Below are 26,060 nucleotides of genomic sequence, written 5' to 3'. Positions count from 1 at the left end.
GTCCCACACGCACCCGCAGACCAGTGCATCATCCTCCCTTGCGGCAAGAATTCAACACATTGCCTGCTTCGCATGAGGAAAATCATCGCTACAGCTCCTTTGCGACATTTTGTTGGTTTTGCTACGAAATCCAGTTACTTTGTAAGTAAAAGGGTCGCAGAGACTACTGCCTTGAACTGAACTCCCATTTGCACACTCTTAACTATTTTTACAGCATTCCAAGAATAATCCTATTTTACAGTATTGTGGCTTTTTAATGTTATTGGTCTTGTGTTAAGTCTATATATAAAGATACTTATTTTTTATAACTACTTGTGTGGTGTCCCTTTGTAGTGTTCCTCACTGTGTTACTGTGTATGATCATAAATACTTTACACACTACCTCTGAGATAAGTCTAGCTGTTTGTGCTATGTTACCACAGGGTTAAGCAGGGGTTATCAAAGGTTGTAGCCCCCTTACTCTGACTTAGGAAGAAGAGTCCCTTCTTGGATAGGGGCCAGCCATTGCCAACTAGAGACCCCCATTTCTAACAGTATCTGATAGAGACTACTAGCCGCAGATTACTTAATGTAGAATTATACAAAGGCGTAAGACTGGATCTGGAATACTTTTTTGCCACAGCATCCCTGCGCCCCCGGGGGGTCGGCACCAAGTGACTCTGCCATGACGTCGTCCGCATCCGTGACATCAGCAAGGATACATAAGTCCCACCCCGGCGCGCCTACGTCAGTTTTTTCTCTTTCCGTGTGCAACGCGGATCCGGATCACTATCCTGGACTGTTTTCAGGCCTTCCATTCTCTTTTCACGCTTTGGCGTTCTTGGAACAGTGTGCGAAGGCCTTCAAGCTTCAAGACGTGTACGTCCTGTGCACGTCCCATGTCGGCGACGGACCCTTACCCGATTTGCATGTGGTGCCTGGGTGAGCACCACTACTCAGAGAGTTGCGACGCCTGCCAACACCTTAAGCCTATATCACGGCGGGAACGCCGGATGAAGTTGCTGTCGGCACGCTTGTCCAGGTGGGTGTCATCCCAGCGTCCGCCCTCTACTTCGGAGGCAAGGAACCCGCCGGTTTCGTCTGCGGAACCACCGGTTTCGTCTGCAGAACCGCCTTTCGCCGCGGCCCTTTGGGCGTGGTTCACCTGCTGGTAGTTCTTTCACTATGTCTCCTAGGCCTTGTACTCCTTCCGCAGTGGGCGCCGGCTCCCCCGGGATAGGTACCCCCGCCTGACACCTTCCTACCAGTCGTTTCCCGGGGCGGAGGTGACTAGGGCCGAAGTGACAGCCTATGCCATAGCGCTTCAGGCTTCTTTGGCCCTTCCTCCACCTCCTGTAACATCTGCGGATCCCTTGCCTTGCGCAAGGACTTCCGCAGCGGCTCCGCCCCCGGCTCCAAAGGTTTCGATTTCAGGTCATAGGAGGGTGGTGTCGTCGAGGTGTAGTCTTTCGGGGCTTCCCTCGTCGGCGCCTAGCTTCCCTACCTCACCGCAAATCCCTACGGGGCTCCCTGTGGTGTCGCAGGCGATCGCCGGGACTCCGGGCTTGTCCCCGAGTCCCTCTCGAATTCTCTGAGCTGGCGGCTGCCTCACCAGAGGTCGAGCCGGCGCTGTCTCAGCGCCGGGAGCCTTCCTCCCCGGCTCCGGTGGAGTCGTGGGTAGAGTCCGGGACATGGGGCGCCTTTCCGAGTCTCTCTCTGTCCTCAGCGCGGGCAGCTGCCCCGTCTGAGGTCGAGCCAGCGCCGTTACGTCACCACACCTTCGCCGGTTAGGCGTCGGCCTCGCCCCATTCTCCTGGAGAGCACGTGGTGGGAGGAGTCGGGCCATCACCACGTGGGCCCACTCCAGCGCCGCTCTGACTCTGATGACGGACTCCACTGAGCCGCGCCGGGTTCTGGATTAGTCTCCTGAGGTCTCTTTTTTTTCCAGAGGTTCGTCACCTGCTGGTGTGTTCTTCTCCAGAGCCAGGGCGCAGTGTAGTTGCCTTTTCACCGGCTACTTCCAGGGGAGGTTCTTCGCTTTCCTCGCGGCCTAAATCCTCCAACCCCTCTTCCTGTGGCTTGCGGCTGGCTTCTCCACCGGCTTCTCCGCCCTTCCTTGGGGCCCTTCAGGTTCCCTATTCCTCTGTGGATCCTTCTATATGCCGGGACTGGCCACTTCCCCCGGGACTTGGGGATGGGCAGCTCAGTCTGCAACCGCCACCCATGCAGGAATTACTTTCTCCCCCGCTGCGCCCTACTGAGGCCAGTGTTGCCTTTGTTTGGGCTATTTCCACGGCTGCTGGTATTCTGAGGATGGGTGAACCTGTCACTCCATTTCCCACAGACAACCTCTTGGAGATTCTCCACCAGGGCTCTGGTGGATGGGAGTTGTTCCTTCCCTTTGAAGCGTCTCTCCATAATTCGCTTATAGGGGCGCCTGCCACAGGTGTCCGGTGCCTCGTGCACTACTGCACAGTCATTGCCCTGCTCCGCACGACCCGGTCTGTCTCTCTTTCCACCCTTCTACTCAAGGCGCTCTACTGCGCAATGCCTTTCCCTGTTTGCCTGTGGTGTTGTTCCCTTTGTCTCAGGAGGCCCGGTGGTTAAATTCATGGGGGTGTAATATCTTCGCTTCTTCCAGTGCTGCCCTGAGGGCACTTAACACTTTGTGTGTGTTGATAAGGCCTACTTCCAACCTGTGGGACTATGTGGAGTCCCTTCTTTCTCATGTCTCTTATTAGGGTGCTCGTGCTGATCTGGGGGGCCATGTGTTGGATGGTAGAGAGTTGGCCGCGTTTATTCTTCGTGCGGCTTTGGATGATGCCGATGCTGTTGATCGTGCTTTGGCCACTTCTGTGGCTCTCCGTCGCCATGCTTGGTTATGCGATGCTGTTTTCCCTGAAATTGTTGGAGAGCGTCTGGTCGACCTCCCTTTTGACGGGGTCCTGTTGTTTAATACCCATGCAGACTCCGCCATTCATCGCCTTCTTGCGGGGCTCCGCCCTCCTCCTCCTCCTCCTCAGTAGGCTGGTTTACTGATCCTCCGGGGCTTGGTGGGAGACTTTATCCCACTTGCTCCTGTTATTTGGTTATCAGAGGGCTGTTACACTTTCTGTGAGGGATACTGTGCCCTCGAGTTCCTTGGTTGGCCCCGCTCTTCAGTTGGCTGCTGGTTTAGCCCCACCCCCCCCTCTTTTCTGGTACGATTGTGTTTTCTGGCTGACTACTAAGCCTTCTGTGATTTCTGCCGCAGGTCTATGATTTTGTCCTCTGATGCGGGATTGTTTTTTCCCTAAGAGTGGTTCCCATGCTTTCTTGGAACGTGCCCTATCCTATTTGGGGTATATGTAGCTATCGTATAGCTCTATCTTATGCGGGGAGGGTGTGGTCTCCCCGTGGCGGGTTCCTCGCCCTTCCTTGTGGTGCTATGTTATGGTGGTGCTATGTTATGTTGGTGCGGTCTTTGGTACTTACTGAGCCGTGGCCTGGCCATCTGCGGTGTTGTGCCGCAGTGTTGCCCTTGCCTGCATTTTGGCCTGGGCATGGTTTCCTGTGTTGACGGCCTGGTCCATCCTACTTGTTACTCCTCTTATTTTCTAGCTGCTCTCACTGCTTAGTGGGTCTGCTCTGTCCGGGACGGCCCCCCTTAGGGGTCGTTCGGGATGGTGTACTAGCCTTGCCTGTGTTCTGAGCCCGACGTGGTCCGGGTGTTTAGTTTCCTGGCATATCAGCGGCTGGCTGTACCCGCCTGCTTTTCTGTTTTATGGCCAGCAACCCTGGCGTGGGCCCTGGAGCTCCTGCTATGTCCTGCGGGCGATTGTGAACTTCCATTCTTATTCTTTTGTTTGCTTATTGCTGAGGCATTGTTCAATCTTGTCTCTGGCTTCGAGCTGTGATGGGCTGGGCGGCCCTCTTCACTGGGTATGTTTCCCTGTGACATACCCAGTGAAGAGGACCTAAATACAGCAAGCCATCGTCTCCTTGGAGTCTGTAGGTGGATCTTCTTTCTCTGCGCTGCCTGTACCTTGGGGCTTCCGGTGGAAGTCTATGGTACGTTGACTGGGCAGGGGGTGTTCTGACCCCCTTCGTTTGCCCTTGCCTTCTCCTGGTTGCAGGCTAGGTTGCCTCTTTTGTCTTTATTTATTATTTATTTATTTAGAAGTTTGTAGAGCGCGCAGCTACCTCCGACGGAGGTGTCCCGGCGCTGAAGACAACATCTAGTGAGGTTCAGTGAAGTTTAGGGGGATAAAGAGTGGGCTAGATCAAGGAGAAGAGCCAGGTCTTAAGTTTCTTTCGGAACAGAGGCTCAGAAGTCAAGAATCTCAGTTCCATTGGCAGATGATTCCACAGTCTGGAGGTGGCCACTGCAAAGGCCCTTCCTCCCGTTCGCGCTAGACGAAAACGGGGGCAGATCATTAGGCAGAGATGGTTAGATCTGAGATTTCGGGATGCTTGTGAGATCTTCAGTCTGTGTCTCAGGTAGGCGGGGCCTCGACCATTAAGAGCTCTAAAAGCAAGGGTCAGGCATTTGAACTGAATATGTAGTGTCACTGGGAGCCAATGGAGTTTGATCAGATGAGGTGAAATGGAATGACGGTAGGGAACATTACAGATAAACCTGGCCGCTGAATTCTGTACTGTCTGCAATCGATTTATGAGATACGCCGGGGCTCCAACGTACAGACTATTTGCGTAGTCCAAATGGGAAGATATTAGGGCGTGGACTACTGTCTTGCGAGAGTCTAATGGTAGGAAAGGGATGATTTTTTTAATCATACGGAGCTTTGTTAATGTTAATGTTAATGTTAGGCTGCATTTGTAAAGCGCACTGACACCGGAGGTTTCCTGGCGCTGAAACAAAACAAGACGCTGTGACTTTGTTAATTTGGGTTTTGCAGGAGAGGGCAGTGTCAAATTGGAAGCCCAGATTGCGGGCAGCTTGGACAGGTACAGGGGGAGGATCTAATTCAGCTGGCCACCAGAGCCTAGTAGAGATGGGGGATTTCTGATTAAAAAATAAGACTTCCGTCTTATCTGTATTCAGTTTTAAATTGTTTGAGTGTGAACAACAGGAGGGGACATAAAAAGGACCATATTTAATGGGGTCCAGTGTACCTGTCCTAAGAACATGTAACCAAGAATTTGTACAAAGTTCCCCTCAATTGTTTGAGGACATCCAGGCGGCGATATTCACCATGCAGTGGCGAAAGTTTAGCAAAGAGCTTTCAGAGTGATCTTTGAAGGAAAACACCAGCTGGGTGTCGTCAGCATAAAAGATCACTCTGACGCCCCATGATTCCACGCCTTTTGCCAATGATTTCAGGTATACATTGAACAGGAGCGGGCTGAGGGCAGATCCCTGTGGAACCCCCCGTGTCAACGGTTTCTTGGTGGAAAAGAAAGAGCCCAGCATCACTTGTTGGAATCGATCCGTGAGGAATGATTTGACCCAGGCGAGAGGAGTCCCACCAACTCCCACCTCCTGCAGGCGTGTAAGTAGAGTTTCATGGGAGATGGTGTCGAATGCTGCGGATAGGTCGAGGAGAACCAGCATGTCCTCCTCTCGCCTATCCGTGCACTCACGAATCGACTCGGACACTTCTAGTAGAGCCGATTCGGTACTGAAGTCCGGCCTGAATCCTGACTGAGAGTCGTGGAACAGCAAGTTTGACTCAAGATAGTCGGACAGTTGTTCTTGTACCGCCTTCTCGAGCACTTTAGCTGGCTTGGGTAGGAGTGAAATCGGTCGGTAGTTGCTCAAACACATTGGGTCGACACCAGCTTTTTTTGAATGGGGATTAGCAACGCGTGTTTCCATAAGGAAGGGACAACACCTGAATATAGGGAGGATTTCCAGATTTCAAGCAGGGGGTTAATAACTAGCGGGGCAGTCTCATTCAGGATCAGAGCCGGGGCTGGATCCAGCGGTGAGCCTGATTTGCATTTTAAAAATAGATTCAGGGCATACTCTTTAGTAAGTGGTTTAAAAGATGTAAATGCTTTAGTACAGGTGGTGTCAAGATCTGAGGTAACTTCTGTACGATTCTGGAGGATTGTTGCCGTGATGTTAGCAATTTTTTCAGAAAAGAAGTCAGATAGGCCTTCACTAAGTGCTTGGCAGAGGGTGACGGGATCGGACAGAGCAGTGGGATTAGTAAACTCTTTAATGATGTTGAAGAGGGCCTTAGTGGAGTTTTTTGCGTTAACAATAGTTTCTGCAAAGTATACACTCTTTCTAACACGTCCCCTATGGGGCTGGTGTTCCTCCACGATGTTGAGGCTCTCTCGGGCCTGTGACTCATCCCCTGTCATGGGGACGGGGCTACTTTTCCCTGTCCCCGTGGCTGGTCCCCTGTTGGGGGCCCTAGGCTCGTCTGAGCTGGAGAGAGGTCTTCTCGCAGACCCTCCTCCCCTTTGGGTATGGCTAGAGTATCTATTCTAAGATAAGGAATCTGCGGCTAGTAGTCTCTATCAGATGTAAGTTACTTACCTTCGGTAACGATGTATCTGGTAGAGACGATTCTAGCAGCAGATTCATGACCCGCCCTTCCTTCCCGTTTCTGCGAGGACCCTTCTCGGTCTTCTGCACTAGCCTGCTTCAGGTCGGTGGTTCTCTGCGAGTGCTTTTTCCCTACACCCTCCCTGCAGGAATGCTCGCCTTGTTGTTGTTGTTGTTGCTCCATTCCTTCCTTTCTGGGGATTGGTAGGCGAATGCTTGGGTACTCTGCGCCCATGCATTTAGTCTCCAATGCAGGGTTTGTTGTGTCATGCTTCCTTGTGTTGCTTGCACACTGACTTCTACAGTCCTTGGGGTGGAGGTCCCCTGGCTGGGCCTGGACCCTCAGTTCCTTTTGGGAAATCCCCCTCCCTGCTGGTGTTGTTGGGGAATGACTTGTCATAGATCTTCCATTCTGGCCTGGCACCCTTCTGGCTCTGGGCGGTGCCCTTTCTTTTTCACATGCTTTCTACCTCCAGGGAGGCTGTTATGCTGGTTGCAAGCTTGCTTGCAGTAGCTGCACTCTATTCTTTCATTGCATGACTTAGTGCCCTGGTACCTGGATGTTGCTGTTCCTCACCATTCATTTCTTTCCCTTCTGTATAGCTTGATCTTCGCACACTTTTCCAGCATTCTCATGGTTTTTGCTTCTGATGGCTCCGCGTTGTGGCGTCGAAAAATTCTCAGAAGAAAACTGACGTAGGCGCGCCGGGGGGGGGGGGGGGGGGGGGGGGCGACTTATGTATCCTTGCTGATGTCATGGCCGCGGATGACGTCAGGGCGGAGTCACGTGGTGCCGTCCCCCCGGCTCTCAGGGATGCTGTGGCAGAAAATGGTCTATTTTATTTGTAATGTAATGTTTTTTATTAATCACATACAATAAAACGTACTTACACTTGAGCCAGTGGCTTCAGATGGAGTTTTAGATTATAGGTGAGAAAGTGAACTAAATGGATGGTGGCGTAAGAGCGGAAAGGCAGAAACTGCATTAAAAGAAGACAGCTGTGCAAAGCAAACAGACACCGTCATCTGGATTAGGAAGATGACATAACAGAGATCTGAGGCATAGCACAGGCTGTATTGTTGATGATATTGGGGTGAAAAGGCAAAATAACAACATTAGTATGTGAGTGAAAACTTGATATAAGATAAGGAGAGATATGCAAAGGACAAGGTTTACCACTGAAGGAGTTGTGTTTTGTAGTGTGCCACGTTCTACAATGAGGACACGTTTATGCTTAGCAGATAGGGATAGATAAATAAATATACAACATAAAAACATTTAGTGGTTATTAGATATACAGCGCACACATGTAAGCAGGGATTCAAATGCCTAACACCATTGGATGTGGGATTTATTATTCCATTTCCTTTGAATGTACACATATTCTTAGTTGTGCTCCAGGATGGTGAAACATCTTGGATGAGCTATCTTGAAATTCTTCTGTGAGTTGTAGGTTTTGCACAATGCCATCAGCTGCCACAGTGAGCAATTGTTTCTTATTAAATGTAGTTACATGCAGATGAACGTACGCCTGGGACTACAGTTATTAATAAAGGATGGGTTAAGATTTCCTGGATGGGGCTTAAAGGGGCAATTGATAGTCAAATATCAACTGATCACTCTGAGGTATGACAATTATGTCACATCACCTAATCACCCTGAAGTATGACAGCTACGTTGGCTTCAAAGTAAGTGTTTTTATGTACATGTGCTTTTCCTCAGCAGAGTGCATGTCATGAACCATGCTCGGAGTGCACTTTAAAGCATCCCTTCCATCTCTAGTCTTTCCAGCACCCACCAACCTACAAATATAAGTGGCACATGTCGGCCAGGTGAAGTTCCAGAAACATTCATCCTCATGCTGGTGTAGGGCTTCACACATAAGCTACTTCAAATGGGTCCTGTAAATAAAACTTTGTATTCACAACATGGAAGAACAACAGCCACAAGAAATTGACCCTATGTCTGATTTTCTTTCCGTTCCCAGGGTTCCACCTGAATAACCAGCTTTATGACATCATCACTATGCGATATGCCGACAGACACATGAACATCGACTTTGACAGTTTCATCGGCTGCTTCATGAGGCTGGAAGGGATGTTCAGTAAGTTTCCTAAGACCTGATATTTCCTTATCTTTTTTTAATAAGTATTTTTATTTGCATTTTATTATAATCCAACATTGCGATCATGTCATTTTCGGTCACCACTCCCATCCCCTCCACTGATAGTTCCTTATCTAGCTGTCTTGTCAGGTTTAAAGTTGTAAAGTACATTGGTAGCCAAGGGAGAAGGTGACTGGATGTAGGCGGGTTCGAGTAAAGGTATGTTCGAGGCATATGAGCTGCAGTTTACACACTGTGCATAGATGGCCATCTAGTGTTGGGCCCGGATGTTTGCAGTTTGTTTTTCTTGTAGAAAAGTCTTTGGAAGTCACAGCATAGGTGACTCCTCCTTTGGATGATACTGCTCATGGGCATCGGCTCAATCCCCAGATAGTTTTTTTCTGCCACCGGGCTCGGATGTGTTTCCAGCGCTCCGTGTTGGAACAGATTTTCTTTGGCGCGCAATCCTCACCAACTTCAACAATATAGTTTCAAACGCGTTTCCACTCGACGCTACTCTTCAACATCGAAGCCTTTGATTCCGGTCATCGACGACGGCCTTCGGGCCTAACTAGGTTTCCCCACACCGACCTTCATGAGGTGTGTAACCTTTGCCTCTCCCCGGAGCACAAGACTGTTCCGCTTGTGCCTCCTTCCGCTCCAAGAAGACGATCCGGGACGAAGAGCGAGGAGAACAATGGCTCGATCTTCAGCTCCGATTCCAGACAACATCTTCGAAGAGGGCGTTGACGTCCCAGAACAACATGGCGTCAACAGCAACTCCGAGGCAGAAGATTCCGAAGTCGAGGACATCACTCCAGCACAGTGGGACTTGAATAAGACCGTCGACCCCGACCCTTCCTCGGCACATTCAAAAAAGGCTTCTGTCACACCCTCGCCCTCGGGCTTGGGTGCACACCGGGACACTGCTTCTACTGCCCCACCTTCGGGCCCGGCTAAGAAGCTCGCTAAGCATTCCGGCGACTCGGGCTCGAGTCGGCCTCCCCACGGTGCCAGCGCACACCTACCGGCACCGAAAAAGACATCATCGGCTGCCATGCCAGCATCGAAACAATCGGCGCTGAAGCATACTGCTAGTCCCTCGGCACCGAAACCCAGGTCAGAACCAAGCAAACATGCTTCGGATTCAAAAAGACCACCAGAACCGAAAAAAACATTGGATCTGAAGAATGCATCGGAACCGAGAAAATCATCAGAGCCGAAACAACCATCGGAGTCGAAAACAACTCCTACTTCTCCTGTTAAAGACATTGCTAAACAGCACCCTTTAAAACCAAAAGAAGCCAGTGAGGTGCCGAAACCTCCCTCCGCACCAAAAGATTGGCCTCCTGCAGAAGACTTATTTCACCCAGACCCTGCACAAATGACTCTGGTTAAAGATCCAACCACTGGTCGACTAACTCTAAGTTAAAAAAACGACTACTGGATACACCTGCACCGGCTCCTCATCCAAAGAAGGACACGGCTACCTCTCCTCTAAGAGTTCCTTCTCCTTCTCCTCCATCTATACCATCACCACCTGCTCCCCTACCACAACATTCCCCTACATCCTCAATCATACCAGATAACAACAGGGATGATAGCTCTGATGATATAGGGGGTAATACAGATGATCCATCTATTCCTCCAGGCTCACCTGATCCGTGGAATGATAATAACACCCCAGACATCCCAAATGTCCCTCAGGACGATATATACCCCTCTACACCTTCCCCACCAGAAGACACTATGGGTTTCAATCAGTTGATACACAGAGCTGCGCAGTATCATGGGGTGGACATGCATACGAATATATGATCCCATTCCGCATTCAAAAATCCCGCATACCATGACTCCGCATTATTTACAACGCAGAGCCATTACTCCGCAGTACAATCACTCCGCAAAATTTAACCCCGCATATAACTTAACAACGCATGCCTTTACAACGCAAAGGCATGTGTGGTGAAGTTATATGTGGGGAAAAGTTAGAAAATGTACCTACACTATATATATATATATATATATATATATATATATTTATATATATACACACACACACACATAAAAAAAATATATATATAGTGTATACATATATATATCTATATACATATAAATAAAAATAAATATATAAAAATAAACCAAATAAAGCATATGTATATAAGTAAATAAATATTTTACATTTATATTTGTTTTAAAATAATTTAAAAAATAAATATAAATATATATACAATTTAAAAAAATACACTTAACACCCTAAAACCTAATACCACCCTGCTCCCTTAAAATACCCCAGCACCCCAAAATCCAAACCCACCCTTACTCCTTAAAATACCCCAACACCCTTAAACACTAACCCATCTTAACCCTATAAATATACCCTGTACCCTAAAACCCAAACCTACCCCTGTACCCCAAAACCCAAACCTACCCCTGAACCCTAAAAATACCCCTGTACCCCAACACCGACCTACCCCTGAACCCTAAAATACCCCTGTACCCCAAAACCCAAACCTACCCCTGAACCCTAAAATACCCTGTACCCCAAAACCCAAACCTATCCCTGAACCCTAAAAATACCCCTGTACCCCAAAACCCAAACATACCCCTTAACCCTATAAATACCTCTGTACCCCAAACCTACCCCTGAACCCTAAAAATACCCCTGTACCCCAAAAACCCAAACCTACCCCTGAACCCTAAAAATACCCCTGTACCCCAAAACCCAAACATACCCCATAACCCTAAAAATACCCCTATACCCCAATACCCATACCTATCCCTTAACCCTTAAATACCCCTGCACCCCATAACCCAAACCCACCCTTAAAATACCCCTGCACCCCAAAAACATATACTCCAACACCCCCAAACTAAAACCATATACTTAACCATACACTTAAATATAAAAAACATATGCTTTTACCAATCATGCTTTTACAACGAATTTCGTTGTAAAACCATGCATGGTAAAAGCATATAATATATAATGGCATGCGTTGTAAAATTTTGCGGAGTAACGGTACCTGCGTTATCATGGTATGAGGAGTAAAGGTATGCGGAGTAAAAAATGCGGAGTGACGGTGTTTTACCCATGCATACAGACCCGGTAGATGAAGACGTCCTAATGGATATCTTTGATAATGCACAAAGGTCCTCATCCATTTTACCCATGCTTAAAGGAGTGATTAAGCATGCTCCTGAAGTCTACAAAGACCCAGTTAGAACTAGGGTCATTAACCCACAAATAGAGAAAAAATATAAAGCTGCCCCTTCAGACCCAGCATATATTAAAGACCCATTACCACTTGACTCGCTTTTGGTTTCCAATGCACGCAAAAGAGAAAACTCACAAACATCAGGTGAAGCTCCCCCACCAGATAAAGAGTCTAAGCTCCTTGACGCATGAGGGAAAAGAACTGGGTCTCAAGCAGCAAACGTGGCGTATTGCAAATACACAAGCATTATAAATTCCTTCCAAAAGTCATTTCACCATTCCATATAAGTCAATCTGTTGAGCTGCCCGTATTTTCCCGCAGCCACAAACAGTCGCAGAAAAAGCTCTACACACCTTAGATGTCAAAAGAGCATTACTGTACTTCATCGAAAAGACACAAACTTTTCGTAAAACTAAACAAGTTTTTGTGACTTTTTCACCACCACATAAAGGTAACCCCATATCAAAATCGGGGATAGCAAGGTGGATTGTTAAATGCATACAAGTATGTTACCACAAAGCTAAACGTGCGTTAACAATTCCTCCTAAAGCCCATTCTACAAGAAAAATAGGGGCTTCAATGGCATTTTTAGGGAATATTCCCCTAGATGATATATGCAAAGCAGCTACATGGTCTACACTGCACGCATTCACAAAACACTATTGTGTAGATGTGCAAACTAAACAACAAGCCACTGTGGGCCAGGCTGTACTAAAAACTCTGTTTCAAACAACTGCAACAGATACGGGTGGTCGCCGCTAAAGGTGGGTACTGCTATACAATCTATGCTCAGTGTGTAATCTGCAGCTCATATACCTCGAACGGAAAATGCTACTTACTAGTATGCATCTGTTCTTGGCATGTAGAGCTGCAAAGTTACACACGCCCACCCGCCTCCCCGGCTACCTTTATCTGTTCCAGTACTATCTTAATTAGATACAAATCACATGGACATCACTACCTCTTGTACAGCTCCATCACTTCCCTAATGGCGCAAAAACAAACTGGGGATGGAGCCGATGCCCATGTGCAGTATCATCCAAAGGAGGAGTCACCTATCCTGTGACTTCCAAAGACTTTTCTACAACAAAAACAAACTGCAAACATCCGGGCCCAACACTAGGTGGCCATCTATGCACAGTGTATAACTCTGCAGCTCTACATGCCAAGAACAGATGCATACTGGTAAGTAGCATTTTCCTTATTCAAGTAGCATTCATTTATTAATATGCAGAAGACCAGCCAGGAACTAGGTGTTATTTGCTCAGTCTTAAGGAAGTGTCTGCAAGATCCCAGCTGATACCAATAAAATGCAACACTGGTAACTTCACAGGCATACAAGACATAAGACTCAGGAGATGCACGCTGTATACACCTTGGCAGCCCGCCACTCTTGGCATACCAGGACAAATCACAACCTATAACACTTTTCTCAGCAAACAGCCATCACCAGCTTTAATTTTCGGGTGGGACGCATGCACTGAAATAATTCTGTGTTCAGTCTATGGCTAGCAGATCAATGACTTGAATGGTTGTGGGATTCTTTTCTGGATATATTGACTTGGCACTGTATTCAAGACCCTTGCACCACAGGCCACTGTTTGTGCAGAAACCAAAACTAAGGGGTAGATATATTGGACCATTTTTTCAACATTTCACGCTTTGGATGTGTTCTGTACAGTGCAGCACAGTTCCAGTAGTTGAAATGTTTGGAAAAATATAAACATTTTTTCCTACTTATTGCCTGTTTCAAGGCCATGTATGACACACTTGTTGATATGACTTTGGGTGGTAGCGTAGGAACACCCAAGTAACACCTATAGAACACTGTCTTGACTTAAAGTAGCGCAAAACACAGCTTGTGCTAAATTAAAGGCAACTTTTTGTGCTTGAAATTAATATTTTACATACACGTTGTGCCACTTTGCGGTGGCACAGTGTTGATACATCTGCCCGTAAGAATCATGTGGTGATTAGTTAATTAGTGACTCTAGTGCAATGAGTTGGACTCAGGTGGGTATTTAGTCCCCTCACAGGTACTAAACAACAGCAACATTGTGGGGAGCATGAGGAGAGAATTATAGGCATGCCATCTGAGTACACGCTGTACATTTAAGGAACCAGCTTGATGCTTCCAAGTAGACAGTCTTGGCATCTCGCATTACCTCTAGAATGTTTTAGCCTGTCAGTGAGCTTCTTGGGTAGACCAGTGTAAACCACACTTAATATAGGGCCTTATTACGGGTCTGGTGGTCCATTGACCACCAGACTCGAGGGGGAAGGTGGTGAAGGTTCAGTCACCGCCTCACCGGTTGTCCGACTGTCGTACTATAAGTTTGATGGTCAGACCAGCAAAGTATCCCATAACAATGTTGCATAAAAAGACAATACCAAGGTTATAGTCATTAGCTCAGAATACATGTATGAGAAATTCAGCAGATCAGATTGTATTAAAATTCTGTCCCAAGAGAGGACATCCATGGGCACCGTCTAACCTGTTTTCCTGCTGGAAATTTTGGGGAAGGATTTCAAAGCTTCAATTTCTTCCAGCCCTGCCGCGGCACTGTGACAGATGCTTCTGACTCAGTGCCCTTACGTAGCACGTGCTACCAAACTAGGGTATGTAGGCACTGTGCATGCACAAACCTATACACACCAGGGCTGACTTGAGACACTAACTGGGCAAAGTATCCACCCCTTAATCAATGGCAAGTGCACACTAGTACACATAAGCACCATTATATGTTCTCCGTTGAAATTATGCTTAGTGGAATATATGAAGCAAAACAGTTAACATCTGTATGTTTCTGATTGATCATTTGTATATACTTCTCCACTACCCAGGGGCCTTCCACGCCTTTGATAAGGATGGCGATGGCATCATTAAGCTCAACGTGTTGGAGGTAATTATATTTTATTATATGTTAAGTTTATGGAAATTAAATTGTACCTGTCTTTCTCTCTACATCACATATGCTGTAACACATTCATGAGTTAAATGCCATACATCTGGGACACTCCTACATTCCTCACAACAACACCTGAAGTATTCTTGCATAGCACATTCTATATACACTGTCAACCATGCACCAAAAATTGAATACCGATTTACTTGACCACCCGGAAGCACTTTGGGCCTTTGTCAGGGGCATGAGGCATTATACACTTCAATATATATTCTTACTGGTGATCTTTCTCTGTTTGGCATCTGTGAAGCATGGCGACTATAAAATCTGAACCTCTGACAATGTGACAAAATGCTACTTTGGTACCCAAGTTGATAAGGGTTTGACTCTTCCAGTCAACAGGATTTGAGAAGGTTTTGCTTGGATAGAGGGCTGGTGGAAGAAGGAAGATGTTCTAACCAAGCAGTATTTGTTCTACCGAAACACAGCTGTATGTATGTATAGGGTATTTCTAAGGCATAAACCTAGCCAAAAGGTAGTGGAATGCTGTACATTAACAAAGACATGCATAAAGTGAACGGGAGGAAGCTGTGATGTGGACATTTAAAAGCAAATGCAGCTTTGCAATGCATATCATCACCTGGGCAAGAGGGTTAACTTCCCTGAGATGGCCCTGGAAACTTATGAAGAATGTCCACCTCATTTTCAGGATCAGTATAGCCTCAGAATGCAGCCATGGAGAGTAGTGAATGTATGCATCCACTTTTCTTACCACTGTGTCATTAACATATAACAGAAGGGACTGTCCAGGCCCTTGCCCTTGAATGAACCCAACCATTGGTTAGAGTTTCTGTGAGGGATATTATTCTGGATAAATGCTGGGATCCAGCCTTTCTAAAAATGGCAATAGGTACACCCATAAGATGTCTCATTTTAATCAGAGTGTTCAGAAGGTACCCAGGCATGGTTGGAATTTATATCCACAGGATGTGCACTGAACAGATGATGGTTTATACATCCAATAATATTTCCCTACCTGTTTTATAGGTGATTCGGTTAAGCTCCTATGAGTCTCCAGCCTTCTTAAAGGCCATTACAATGCCTACACATACACCCACCCTCATTGGGCCTTTAGGTTAATGGGGGAGTGGCTAAGGCAGCCAACCTGTCAGACGTGCTCTAAGCGAGCTCCGTCACTCACCCGATGATTAGGCATTTGTCCTTGCTTCCAAACCTGTTTCCACCTATTGCCTGTTGCTCCTGCGGCTCCCTGAGACTGTGCCTGCAACACTGAGAGGCGGGAGCGGATGTCAACAACGACCGTACACAGAGTCCATCTCACCAGAGGGGCGGACCTGAGATGTGGAGTAAACTAAATGATGGTTAAGACTAGCCTAAGGGTTAGTCCAATCATGCACTGTTCACTCTGTGTTTTCCCACACCCATTCGGTTTATAATTTCAAATTAAATCATCATACCATCAGTATTTATACTTTTTAATTTTCTTAATTTTCACCAAAATTTATTTTATGTACTGTGAGTCATTGATTCTTCATGATCATCTCAACACTGTAAATTACATATACATTTACAATTGTACATAACAATATTTTTCTCAATTTACATCAAAATCAATCAGCATTGACATTTAACAAGCCCGATGCATTTCGGTACCCTCATGGTACCTTCCTCAAGGGCAGTACTTAAGGAGGTTAATGTCTGTGCAGTCTCCCTAGAGGTGCTCTGAGCTGGGTCTAAATGCTGTGTGACACGTTTGCTTGTACGGGGACCTGAAACATTGATGATCTGCGTGTATCGTATGTGAATATTCTCTCGACTTTACTCACGAACGCCAGTGATCCCGGACCATGCGGCGGTGCAATTTGCTACTTCACGCCCAGTGTCTTTGCAGACGGAGGCTGCACAGAAGTTGTAGCAGGAGAGGAAAGCGGACTTTAAATAGAGAAGACGCAGTATTTTTGGAGGTGGCAGAGATCCAAACAGTTCCGGGCCTCGTGCCCTTTGGCTCCCTTGAAATGCTTGTGCTCTGTCGGGGTGTGGACGGATGCGCTTCTGGGAGTTGCCGCTGCGTGCGCCCACCACAGAGCACATGCCGTTGCGGTACGAGATCCATCTCTAGCTTCTCATGTTTGTCTCCAAGCTGCGGCCGCCATGTTCAGAAAGTTTCTAACTGAGGCTGGTGGGGAATTCTCGTCTTCTGTGCAAAAGAGCGCCGCATAATGTTTACCCATACCGTAAGACTCCCAGAGGCTGCAATGCATTTGCTATACATCACGAGAGCGTAGGAGTGTCGCTCCTCGCATGTGCTTGCGGCCACTGATCATAGTACAGGCGTGTGAAGGCACCTCTCACCGTATTTACCGGGCGCTGGTGTATCAGGGAAGCACTTGCGGCCATCAATGCGGGACCACTCACCTTCATTGCCAGGACTAATGCTGCACACAGTGGATAGTCTGTGGGACACACTATGAGGAAGGTGCATGCTCTAGACACCTGCGGCGCTGGGTCTCACAACTACCCCATTAACTTCTGAAGCGAAATGTGAACTGGCGGTGCCTGGCCCCAAAATGACGCCCGCGGGGTCGACATGCCTCGGACTGAATTTGGGATCTTGTGCTAGGGAACTCCTCCAAACTAGCAGCGGGCACATCCTACCAGTTTCAGTGGGCAATTAATGGGAGCACTCAGTAACTCACAACCATAGCAAGTTCAAGGCATTCCAGACAGCAATCCCCGTATCTGCCCACATTGACCACATCGGCTGTGAGCCTGTCCACCTCCTGCCGCACGCTGCCCAGCTCGTTGACGATGTCCTTGATGCGCTGCCGGGCGTGGGCCCGCGGTTACCTGGAAAAAAGGAGAGGCACATCCCTGGGTTCTGAGAGTGGACGTGTGCGGAGGGCAGAGTCCCGGACCTGCAGGATCACCATGCAGCCCCGCCAAGAAAGGTGAGCCCTGGCCGCGTTCCCCGGCAGCCCCACGTCTGCATCAGCCCCCGCAATTCTGGGCCAGCAGAGAGGGCCCGTGCGGAGCGGCCCTCGGGGCACACACACCCCTCCCCAAAACAAAGCAGCGGGCCGTGAAAACACCAGATGCCAGCAGCAGCCCTGCATCCACATTCGAATGAAAGAAACTACGCCACGGACTTTCCTGGACTTCTTTACTTGCTTTTGTCCTGGCCGCCATTTTGCTGCTGCTCTCGGCCGCTTTTCTCTGGACCCTAACCCCGCCATCTTGTCCATTCCCTCGTCCTTTAACCCTTTCCCCTAGTTTCCCCCTTGACGATCCTCAAATGTTTTTCCCTTTTCTGATTTGCCTTTTCTCCATACCCTTGTATCCCTCCCACCCTCCCTATTGTTGTGACTGCATCCCCCCTCCGACCCCACTCAATGTACTCTCTACCATTCCTACGTGTCTCTTAGAGTATATCCATTCGTATCCCTTCCCTATGTATATAGAGATAACTCTAAGCACTAGTATATGCAGTAGACCTTTGTATTCTCTACCATTCCTATGGGACTCTTCGAGTATATCCATTCGTATCCCTTCCTTATGTATATAGAGATAACTCTAATCACTAGTATATGCAGTAGACCTTTGTACTCTACCATTCCTATGTGAATCTTGAGTATATCCACTAGTATATCTTCCTTGTGTGACTTTACATCTTGTACATTTGCAATTGTTTTCTGTTTGTATCTTATATGTAACGCATGTAATCCTTAGTCCTTATGTTCTGCAACTGGTTCTTATGTAAAGCGCTCTGACACCTTCGGGTAAAGTTTGCGCTATATAAAATCACATCAAATAAATAAATAAATAAAACTTGGCAGACATTTTTATGAGACGTTCCCTCTCTCGTGCCTGCGCTCTCCACTGCCAATGGAGCGAACACTTTCAGGACTTGTTTTTTTGTCTGAGGGAGCGGGAGGACTGAAAGCACCCTGGAGTGGAAGCTGGTATACTTTGATACCTGTCATTGTGTAGTATTCCTGAGATGACGCCCATGTGCTGCGCGATAAACCGTGACCCGCTGCTGGGCCCACACCTACACGTTCTGGGACACAGTCATTGAGCCAGGATTGGGTTGCAACCACGTATTCAGGGGAGGGAGGGCCCCCTCCATTGTTTTTAATAATCAGCTCCTGGGGATGGCTCGAAGAGGAGGTCCACATACCCTGCTCTCCTATTTTTTTTGTATTAAATCTTTTATTGAGCATAGGCAAACAAAAAGCACCTCAGAGATATTTGTAGGGGCCGTCACCACTCCGGGGAGGCCTAAATCAGCGGCCCCACTGACACCCATCACAAGGCCAGCGGGCACATTGTCCGTTAACACAGCAAGCCGCCTACAACCCCACTGGGCCGGCCGCGTCATAAGAGGTGCTACAACGGTGCAAGCTAAGCAGTACTAGTGCAACCTGAGAGAACAAAGAACTGTTAACAGCCCCCCTACCCTTCCCACCCCTACCCTCCCCTCTCCTTGTCCATTTTCGGGGATAATCTATCGGTTGTTGTCTACCATTAACGGTCAAGTGGTGCTGCGTGCGCCGGGCCTGTGCGCTTACGGGCGCGCGTCTTGGGTTCTGGGAGAGGTGTTTCTGCTAGGCGTAGCAGACGCAGGTAGCGTGGGCAGCTCACCTCACGAAATTCTCCGGTCAGCAGGGCGAGGAACGGTCGCCAGAGCTCCGCAAAGTCCGCACCCCTCCCTGCCGCTGCCAGTGATAGTTTCTCCATTCCCAGGATCGCCCAGAGCCGGTGGAGCCACCCCAATTGCTGCGGAGCCTGAACTGCTCTCCAGTGGGCCACAATGTTTTGGACCGCTGCCCCTAGCGCAAGCGCGATCAGCCGTCCCCTCCAGGACTTCAGAGGGTACATGAGGGCGTTAGGGAGGCCTAGAATAATGTATGCTGGGAAGCGCGGCAGTTGTGTATCTAGATGTGCGTCTATGAGGTCCAGGATGGGGTCCCAATAGGGGCGCAGCGCCTCGCAGCTCCATAGCAAGTGCTCCAGCGTTCCTAGTTCCCCGCACCCCCTCCAGCATCTGTCGCTTACCCGGGCATCCCAGTGGTGTAATCTCTCAGGGGTGTGGTACCAGTATGTGGCTACTTTAGTTAGTGTCTCGGTGAGCCCAGTGTGGTGCGCCGAGTGTCTGGCCCTGTGGTACACCCCCTCCCATTCTTTCCTAGTGAGCTGCCGCCCTAGGTCCCTTTCCCACCTGACTTGGCCCGCGTTGTACGTGTGCGCCTGAGTGAGAAGTAGCTGTTGATAAAGGTCTGAAATCAATTTCTTGTCCGAGGTGCGCGTCAGCAGCCACCTTTCGTAGGGCGTGAGGTGCCGTTGGGCCCCGGGCTGAATCGAGGGGTGGAGCACCCAATGGCGCACCTGCAGGTACTGTAGGCGTTCCGATTCGGCCACACCGTAGTCCGCTTTGACCTGCTGGAACGGGAGGACCCCCTTGAGGTCGAACATGTGCCCTGCCGCTCTACAGGGCGTCGTCCGCCACGTCGTAAATGCTCCGATGTCCAAGCCCGGCGTGAAGTCCGGATTCTCAAAGATGGGGGTCATAGGCGAGGGGAAGGTGGTCAGTCCCCTGGCAACGGCCACTCTGTCCCACACTCGCAGGGCGGTGCTTGTGATTTCAGAGGCGTACAGGTTAGGGGGCCGGTGTCGGCGTGGCAGGAAAGGCACGCCCTGAAGGGTACGGCCGGCCACCGCCTGGTCCTGGAAAAGCCAGTGCTTGCCGGACTCCAGTTGAAACCATTCCACGAAAGTGCGCAGCTGTGCTGCCCGGAAGTACAGGGTGAGGTCGGGGATACCGACCCCCCCGTTCGCTGGGGGCAGAGTGGCGAGAGTGTGCTTAAACCTAGGTCGCCGGCCGTTCCAAATGAACCGCGACAATTCCGATTGAGTTTGCTGAAGCCAACCCTTCGGGGGATGCAAGGGGAGCGTCTGGAACAGATACAAGATCTGCGGTAGCAGTGTCATTTTGACTGCGGCAATTCTGCCTAGCCATGACAATGTAAGCGGCTTCCAACGCCGGAGCTGCTCCCGGAGTTTGAGTGTGAGTGCCTCATAATTGACTCGCGCAGTACCCCGGACAGTAGGAGCCAGGCGAACGCCCAGGTACGGGACTGCTGCATCTGACCATTGTATTTTGAATTCAGACTTAATCTCGGCCACCACGTCTGGGCTTAGGGAGATGTTCAAGGCTTCAGATTTGGCTTCATTGATTTTAAAACCCGAAGCCAGGGCAAAGGTGTGAAGCTCCACAAAGAGAGCACGCAGGGATTGCATCGGGTCGGTGAGGGACAGCAAGACGTCGTCAGCAAACAGGCTGATCTTATGCGTGTCGGCACCAAATTTGATACCAGATATGAGTGCATGCTGCCGCACCCTCTGAGCCATCGGCTCCATATACAGTGCGAATAGGAGCGGCGACAGAGGGCAGCCCTGGCGCGTGCCTCTGCCAATGTCGAATCTCGGGGAGGTATGACCGTTCACCCTTACCGCGGCGTTGGGCCGGCGGTAGCAGTTGAAGATGCGATGGCGGAGTTTCTCCCCAAAGCCGAAGTGGTGGAGAGCCTGGTCGAGGTACGGCCAATGCACTCTGTCGAATGCTTTCTCCGCATCGATGGTGAGGAGCATGCAGCCCGGCTTAGTGCGCGACCCGGCCTCAATGAGGTGCAACACCCGCCTGGTGTTGTCGCTGGTCTGCCGTTGGGGGATAAAGCCCGCCTGGTCAGGGTCTATCAGCTGCTGCATGTATGGTGCGATGCGGCTCGCCAGTATGCCAGTGTAGAGCTTCAGGTCTACGTTCAGCAGCGAGATGGGCCTGTATGAACCGCAGGCCGCCGGGTCACGGCCCGGTTTGGGAATAACAGAGATAGACGCCTCTAGCAGGTCCGGGTGTATGGCACCAGGCGTATCGAATGTGTTAAACAGGTCGCGCAGGAGGGGGGCAAGCTGCTGGCAGAAGGTCTTGTAAAATGCCGCCGTATAGCCGTCGGTTCCCGGGGATTTCGTAGAGCGCCGCATAAAAGTTGCCGAAGGCCGCTGCAATCGCCGCGTCCTCCGTAATCTGGCCGCCATTAGCCGACAGGAGAGAGCGCACTTGTTGCCGTTGGGTTTGCGCCCGTAGTCTGCTCGCCAGAAGCCTCCCGCAACGGTCGCCTCCGGTATAATAGACGTGTTTGAGGCGCATAGCGGCGTATTCCGCCACGTCCTGATCCAAGGCCGCCAACATTTTCCGCTCGGCGCACAATTGTCGCCATGCCCTAGCCGCCCCTGTGCGCTGGTGCATCTGTTCCAGTTCCGCCACCCGTTGGGTAAGCTCGGCACGCTTCAGCGCCCTTTCCCTGTTGTTGGCCGTGGCTATGGAGATGAGTTCCCCGCGTAGGACCGCTTTGAGGGCCGCCCACTGGGTGGCCTTCGTGGTGTCATCATTGGCGTTGTGTTCCAAAAAGTGGTCAATCGCGGCTGTGAGTCGGGTCTGGGTGTCAGGCAGCTGCAGGAGGCCATCACGCAGCCTCCAGTGTCGTTGTGGAGCCGGCATGGCTCCCACACGAAGTGTCGCTACCACTGGGGAGTGATCCGATAGCGCGGCCGGCAGTATTTCCACTCCTTCGACCTGTAGCGCCAGTTGAGAGGAGCCCAGAAAATAATCCAGCCTCGCATACGTCTTGTGCGCCGCCGAGTAATACGTGTAGGCTGTCGTCAGGGGGTGTGTGTGTCGCCATAAATCGATGAGGCCCAAGTCTGCTATGTGTGCATGTCCTGCCGCTGTGAGCGCCCCCACCTGCCCGGATCTCTGGCCCGAGCGATCCGCCGTGTTATGAAATACAATGTTGAGGTCTCCACCCAGCAGCAAGTGAGTGTGTGTAGTGGATGTAGCGGTCTCTAGAGCCGTATGTAAGAATCTTTCCTGCCCCTCATTCGGGCCATAGACTGAACCCACCAGCAAAGTATGGCCTGCAATCTGGAAGCTATAAAGTAGAAGCCGCCCTTTAATTTCGGCCTCTTTCTGGAGGACCCTCCCCTTGAATGATTTAGCCACTAGGATCGCCACCCCGGCTGCTTTCTTCAGGGAAGAGGAGAAGAACTGCCATGGAAAAGCGCGCGATTTGAGTCTGTGCTGGTCGTTGCGCACAAGGTGTGTTTCTTGGAGGAGGCAGATATCCGCCTTGGAGCGCTCGAGACAGGATAGTATCGCCCTGCGTTTGTTCGGACTGTTGAGACCCCGCACATTAAGCGTGAGCACTGTTAGGTGTCGTGTCATGTCTGGGATAATAAGAAAGATGCCAATCCCCACCCGAAGGCCGTGGCTGCGGCTGCGGGCCAACGGACCGTGGAAGACACTGTGCTGGGAGTCCTACCGGCTCCATCGCGGCATCAGAACCCCCTGGACAAGGAGAGCCCCCCCCGCCCCTCCCCCACATCCCCCAACTCCCCCCCCAACCTCAACTGCCCCCCCCCATCCCCTGCTCAACCGGAGCAACCCCCCCCTCCCGGATCCCCCTCTCCCTTGGTGCAACCCCTCCCCACTCAATACCCCCTACCCGTATCACATCCCAACCCTCCTCCCCAACTGGCAAAGAAACGTGGTCCAACATTGTCCCAGGTCCAGGCACGTGGCCGCTGGACCCGTGGTAAAGTAAGTCCGTAGAATGGGAGCAGTGGCGACGTCGCAAGCAGGTCGGTCCACCCTCAGCACTCCGCCGTAAGCGAAGAGTCAGGGTCACCATCAGGGAAGGCCAAAGAGCGCTCTGCTCTCGCCCCCGCCGCCGGACTAGATTAGCCCGACCCAACCATGTCTTGTGGAACTAGTGTGTCGCTCTCCCAGCGGTCAGCCATTGTTCGCTTGCACCAGACCCTGCGCCACGGTCTCCACCGCAGCCCTCTGCCCCTCCTCTATCTCGGTAGCTGCGGGGCGTCTCGGCCTGCGTCTGCGCCGTTGCTGTTGCCAGCGTCCTGGGCGGCCTCATTAGAGGCCCGTTCTCCCGGTGACCCGTCGTCGACCACCGGCTCGTCCAGGCCCAGTACGCGGCAGGCGTCCCTGAGGGTGCGCGGCTGATGGAGGACATTGCCGAGCCGAAACACCAGACGGAAGGGGTGCCCCCAGCTGTAGGAAATGTTGCGTTTTCTCAGTTCCGCTGTCACTGGTCGAAAGGTGCGCCGTTTCTCCAGGGTAAGCGCAGCTAAGTCCTGATACAACGTCGGGGAATGGTCGCCAAAGGTGATTCTCTCCATGTGGCGCGTCTTGCTCAGGATCTCCTCTTTTGTCCTGAAGTCCTGCACGCACACCAGGATGTCCGGCGGGTGCGCTGCGTCGGCCCTCGGCGGACCCGTCCGGTGGGCCCTGTCCAGTCGCAGGGGGGCGTCCGCCTGTCGGCCCAGAATGTGGTTGAAGAGACCCTGTGTAAACCGAAAGAGGTCTTCCGTGTCCGGGGACAGTTTCACTCCTCTGATCCTGATGTTATGCCGCCGGGAGCGGTTCTCCAGGTCCTCGGCGTGTGTCTGGAGGTCCACCTGTTGGTCATGTATGCGGGCCAGTTCCTGTCTTAGGGCCTCTATTTCGGTGTCCCTTGCGTCGCTCTTCGTTTCCAGTTCTGCCACTCTCTCCCCTATGGCATCAGTGTCGCGGCGGACCTCTTTGATCTCGTCCTGGAGCTCCTTCTTTAGGGCGTGGATGTCTTCCCTCAGGCCGGTGAACAGGGACTCCAGAAAGGACCGCGTGACCGGAGCCTCGGGGTCCGCTCCCCCAGGGGGCGACGTGGCCACCGTTTTCTTTTCTGTGTCTCCCCGGGGATTGGACACCGCGGGGCCATTCCGCTTCCCCATGGTGGGGGGGGGGTGAAGAGATCCTTCATGGTGCGGTCTTTCTTGGATCTCCCGCCAGACATGCCTCCCCAGGGCCCCCAGCCGCGTCCGCCGAGTTCCTCTTCTGCCAGCCGCAGGTCGGCCCCTAGGCCTCGTGGTCGCCGCTCCGGACTCGGAACGGCCAGTGCTTCTTGAGCTATGCCTCCGTATCCCTCCTAGTCCGCTGCCTCCCTGTTGAGTGATGCAGTGTCACTGCCCCCCGAAGCCGCAGCAGCGCTCGGCGGGGGCCGCGTGATGGGCGCAGGGACGCCGGGTCCAACGGCGAGGGAGGAAGCGCGGACCAGGCCGGGCGGGCAGCTGCCCAAGATGGCGCCCGCGGCTCACCGCGATGCACTGCCCAGAGGGTGAGAGAGCGCGGCAGGTCTGCAGAGGCCACGTCTCGACAAGGGGGCCCGCTCACCTCCGTGCGGGCCGAGGTTGCTAGTAGGGAGGCCGTCGGTGATGTGGCCCCAGAGTCCGCGCCGCCGAGGCGGGCAGAGCAAAGGTTCCTTTATGGTCCCATCATGGGCGGGGGCCCCCGCGGATTTCTTCGATTGCCCCTCGGGCCGATAGGCCACCACCTCCCTCGCCGAGCGTCCAGGCGCGCAGGTCCAGCCACGGATGGGGGCAGTGCTGCCAGCGGGGACCGGCGGGGAGCCACGCGGCCAGGCCCAGCGCAGGCGAGACGTGGTCCCGGCCGCCCCTGTCTGCTGCCTCGCCGCACCGCTAGTGGTCTCGCTCGTGGGGGTGCCGGTCGGATTCCTCTGTCCCCCGACGGCCCCTCGTCGAAGGGAGGTCCGCTGGGCCGGGGGGGTGTGGGGGGGGGCGTCCGTCCACCTCCGCTCCTCACCTCTTTGCCTCTGGCTCCGTCACCCGTCCCCCAGGCCGGTTCCGCCGGTGACCTCCGTCGGCAGGGTGCTCCGTCTAGCAGCAGGGCGGTGTGGCGAGCCCGCAGAAGCCCCCAACAAGTGACCAAGGGGGCCTCGCGCTCAGCAGTGCGGGCCGGGCTCGCCGTCGCAGCAGCCGCCGAGCACAGGGACGCTCGAGTCGGCGTGTAGGCTCCGCCTCCTGCGGCCTCGATGCCCTGCAACGCTCCCCTCAGGCCTTCAGCGCCGCCAAGTCTCCGGGCCGGGTCAGCCGGGGCTCCACGCCGGGAACCGGCAGCACAACCGTCTTGCACCCCCCCGCCGCAATGCCGGCCTCAGGCCCGCCGGGGAAGTGCTCGGTTCAGGGCATTTGCTGTAAAAGGTGCTGGAAGTAACGGCCGGCGGCGGGAGCTTCGACAGAGCACGTCTGCTCACTCCGCCATCTTGGCCACGCCCCTGCTCTCCTATTTTTAATGTTTTTTTCCCGGTAATGGGGTCCCGAGAGCTCATTAGTAGCTAGGGGAGGGGTCCGCATGCCCCCACCCCCATAAATAATTACATTTTTGGCCCGGGGGAATGGGGTCCACCAGACTCAATAGAGCTTAGGG

The 26,060-nt window shown here is 51.5% G+C and overlaps 1 protein-coding gene across 1 annotated transcript in view; it reads left to right on the top strand.

Annotated features, from left to right (window-relative positions):
- Positions 1 to 26,060, top strand: part of CAPN3 (calpain 3) — a 421,844-nt gene that overhangs the window by 379,792 nt on the left and 15,992 nt on the right. Inside the window, exons 21-22 of the mRNA XM_086937210.1 lie at positions 8,467 to 8,583; positions 14,646 to 14,704. Of these exons, the coding sequence (XP_086793336.1) occupies positions 8,467 to 8,583; positions 14,646 to 14,704 (176 nt within the window). The remainder of the gene's footprint in view (positions 1 to 8,466; positions 8,584 to 14,645; positions 14,705 to 26,060) is intronic.

Source organism: Lissotriton vulgaris, chromosome 9, assembly GCF_964263255.1.
Source record: "Lissotriton vulgaris chromosome 9, aLisVul1.2, whole genome shotgun sequence".
In the NCBI taxonomy this organism is placed as follows: Eukaryota; Metazoa; Chordata; class Amphibia; order Caudata; family Salamandridae; genus Lissotriton; species Lissotriton vulgaris.
Note: the sequence above shows the minus strand (reverse complement) of the source record. Positions and strands in the feature narration are given on the sequence as shown.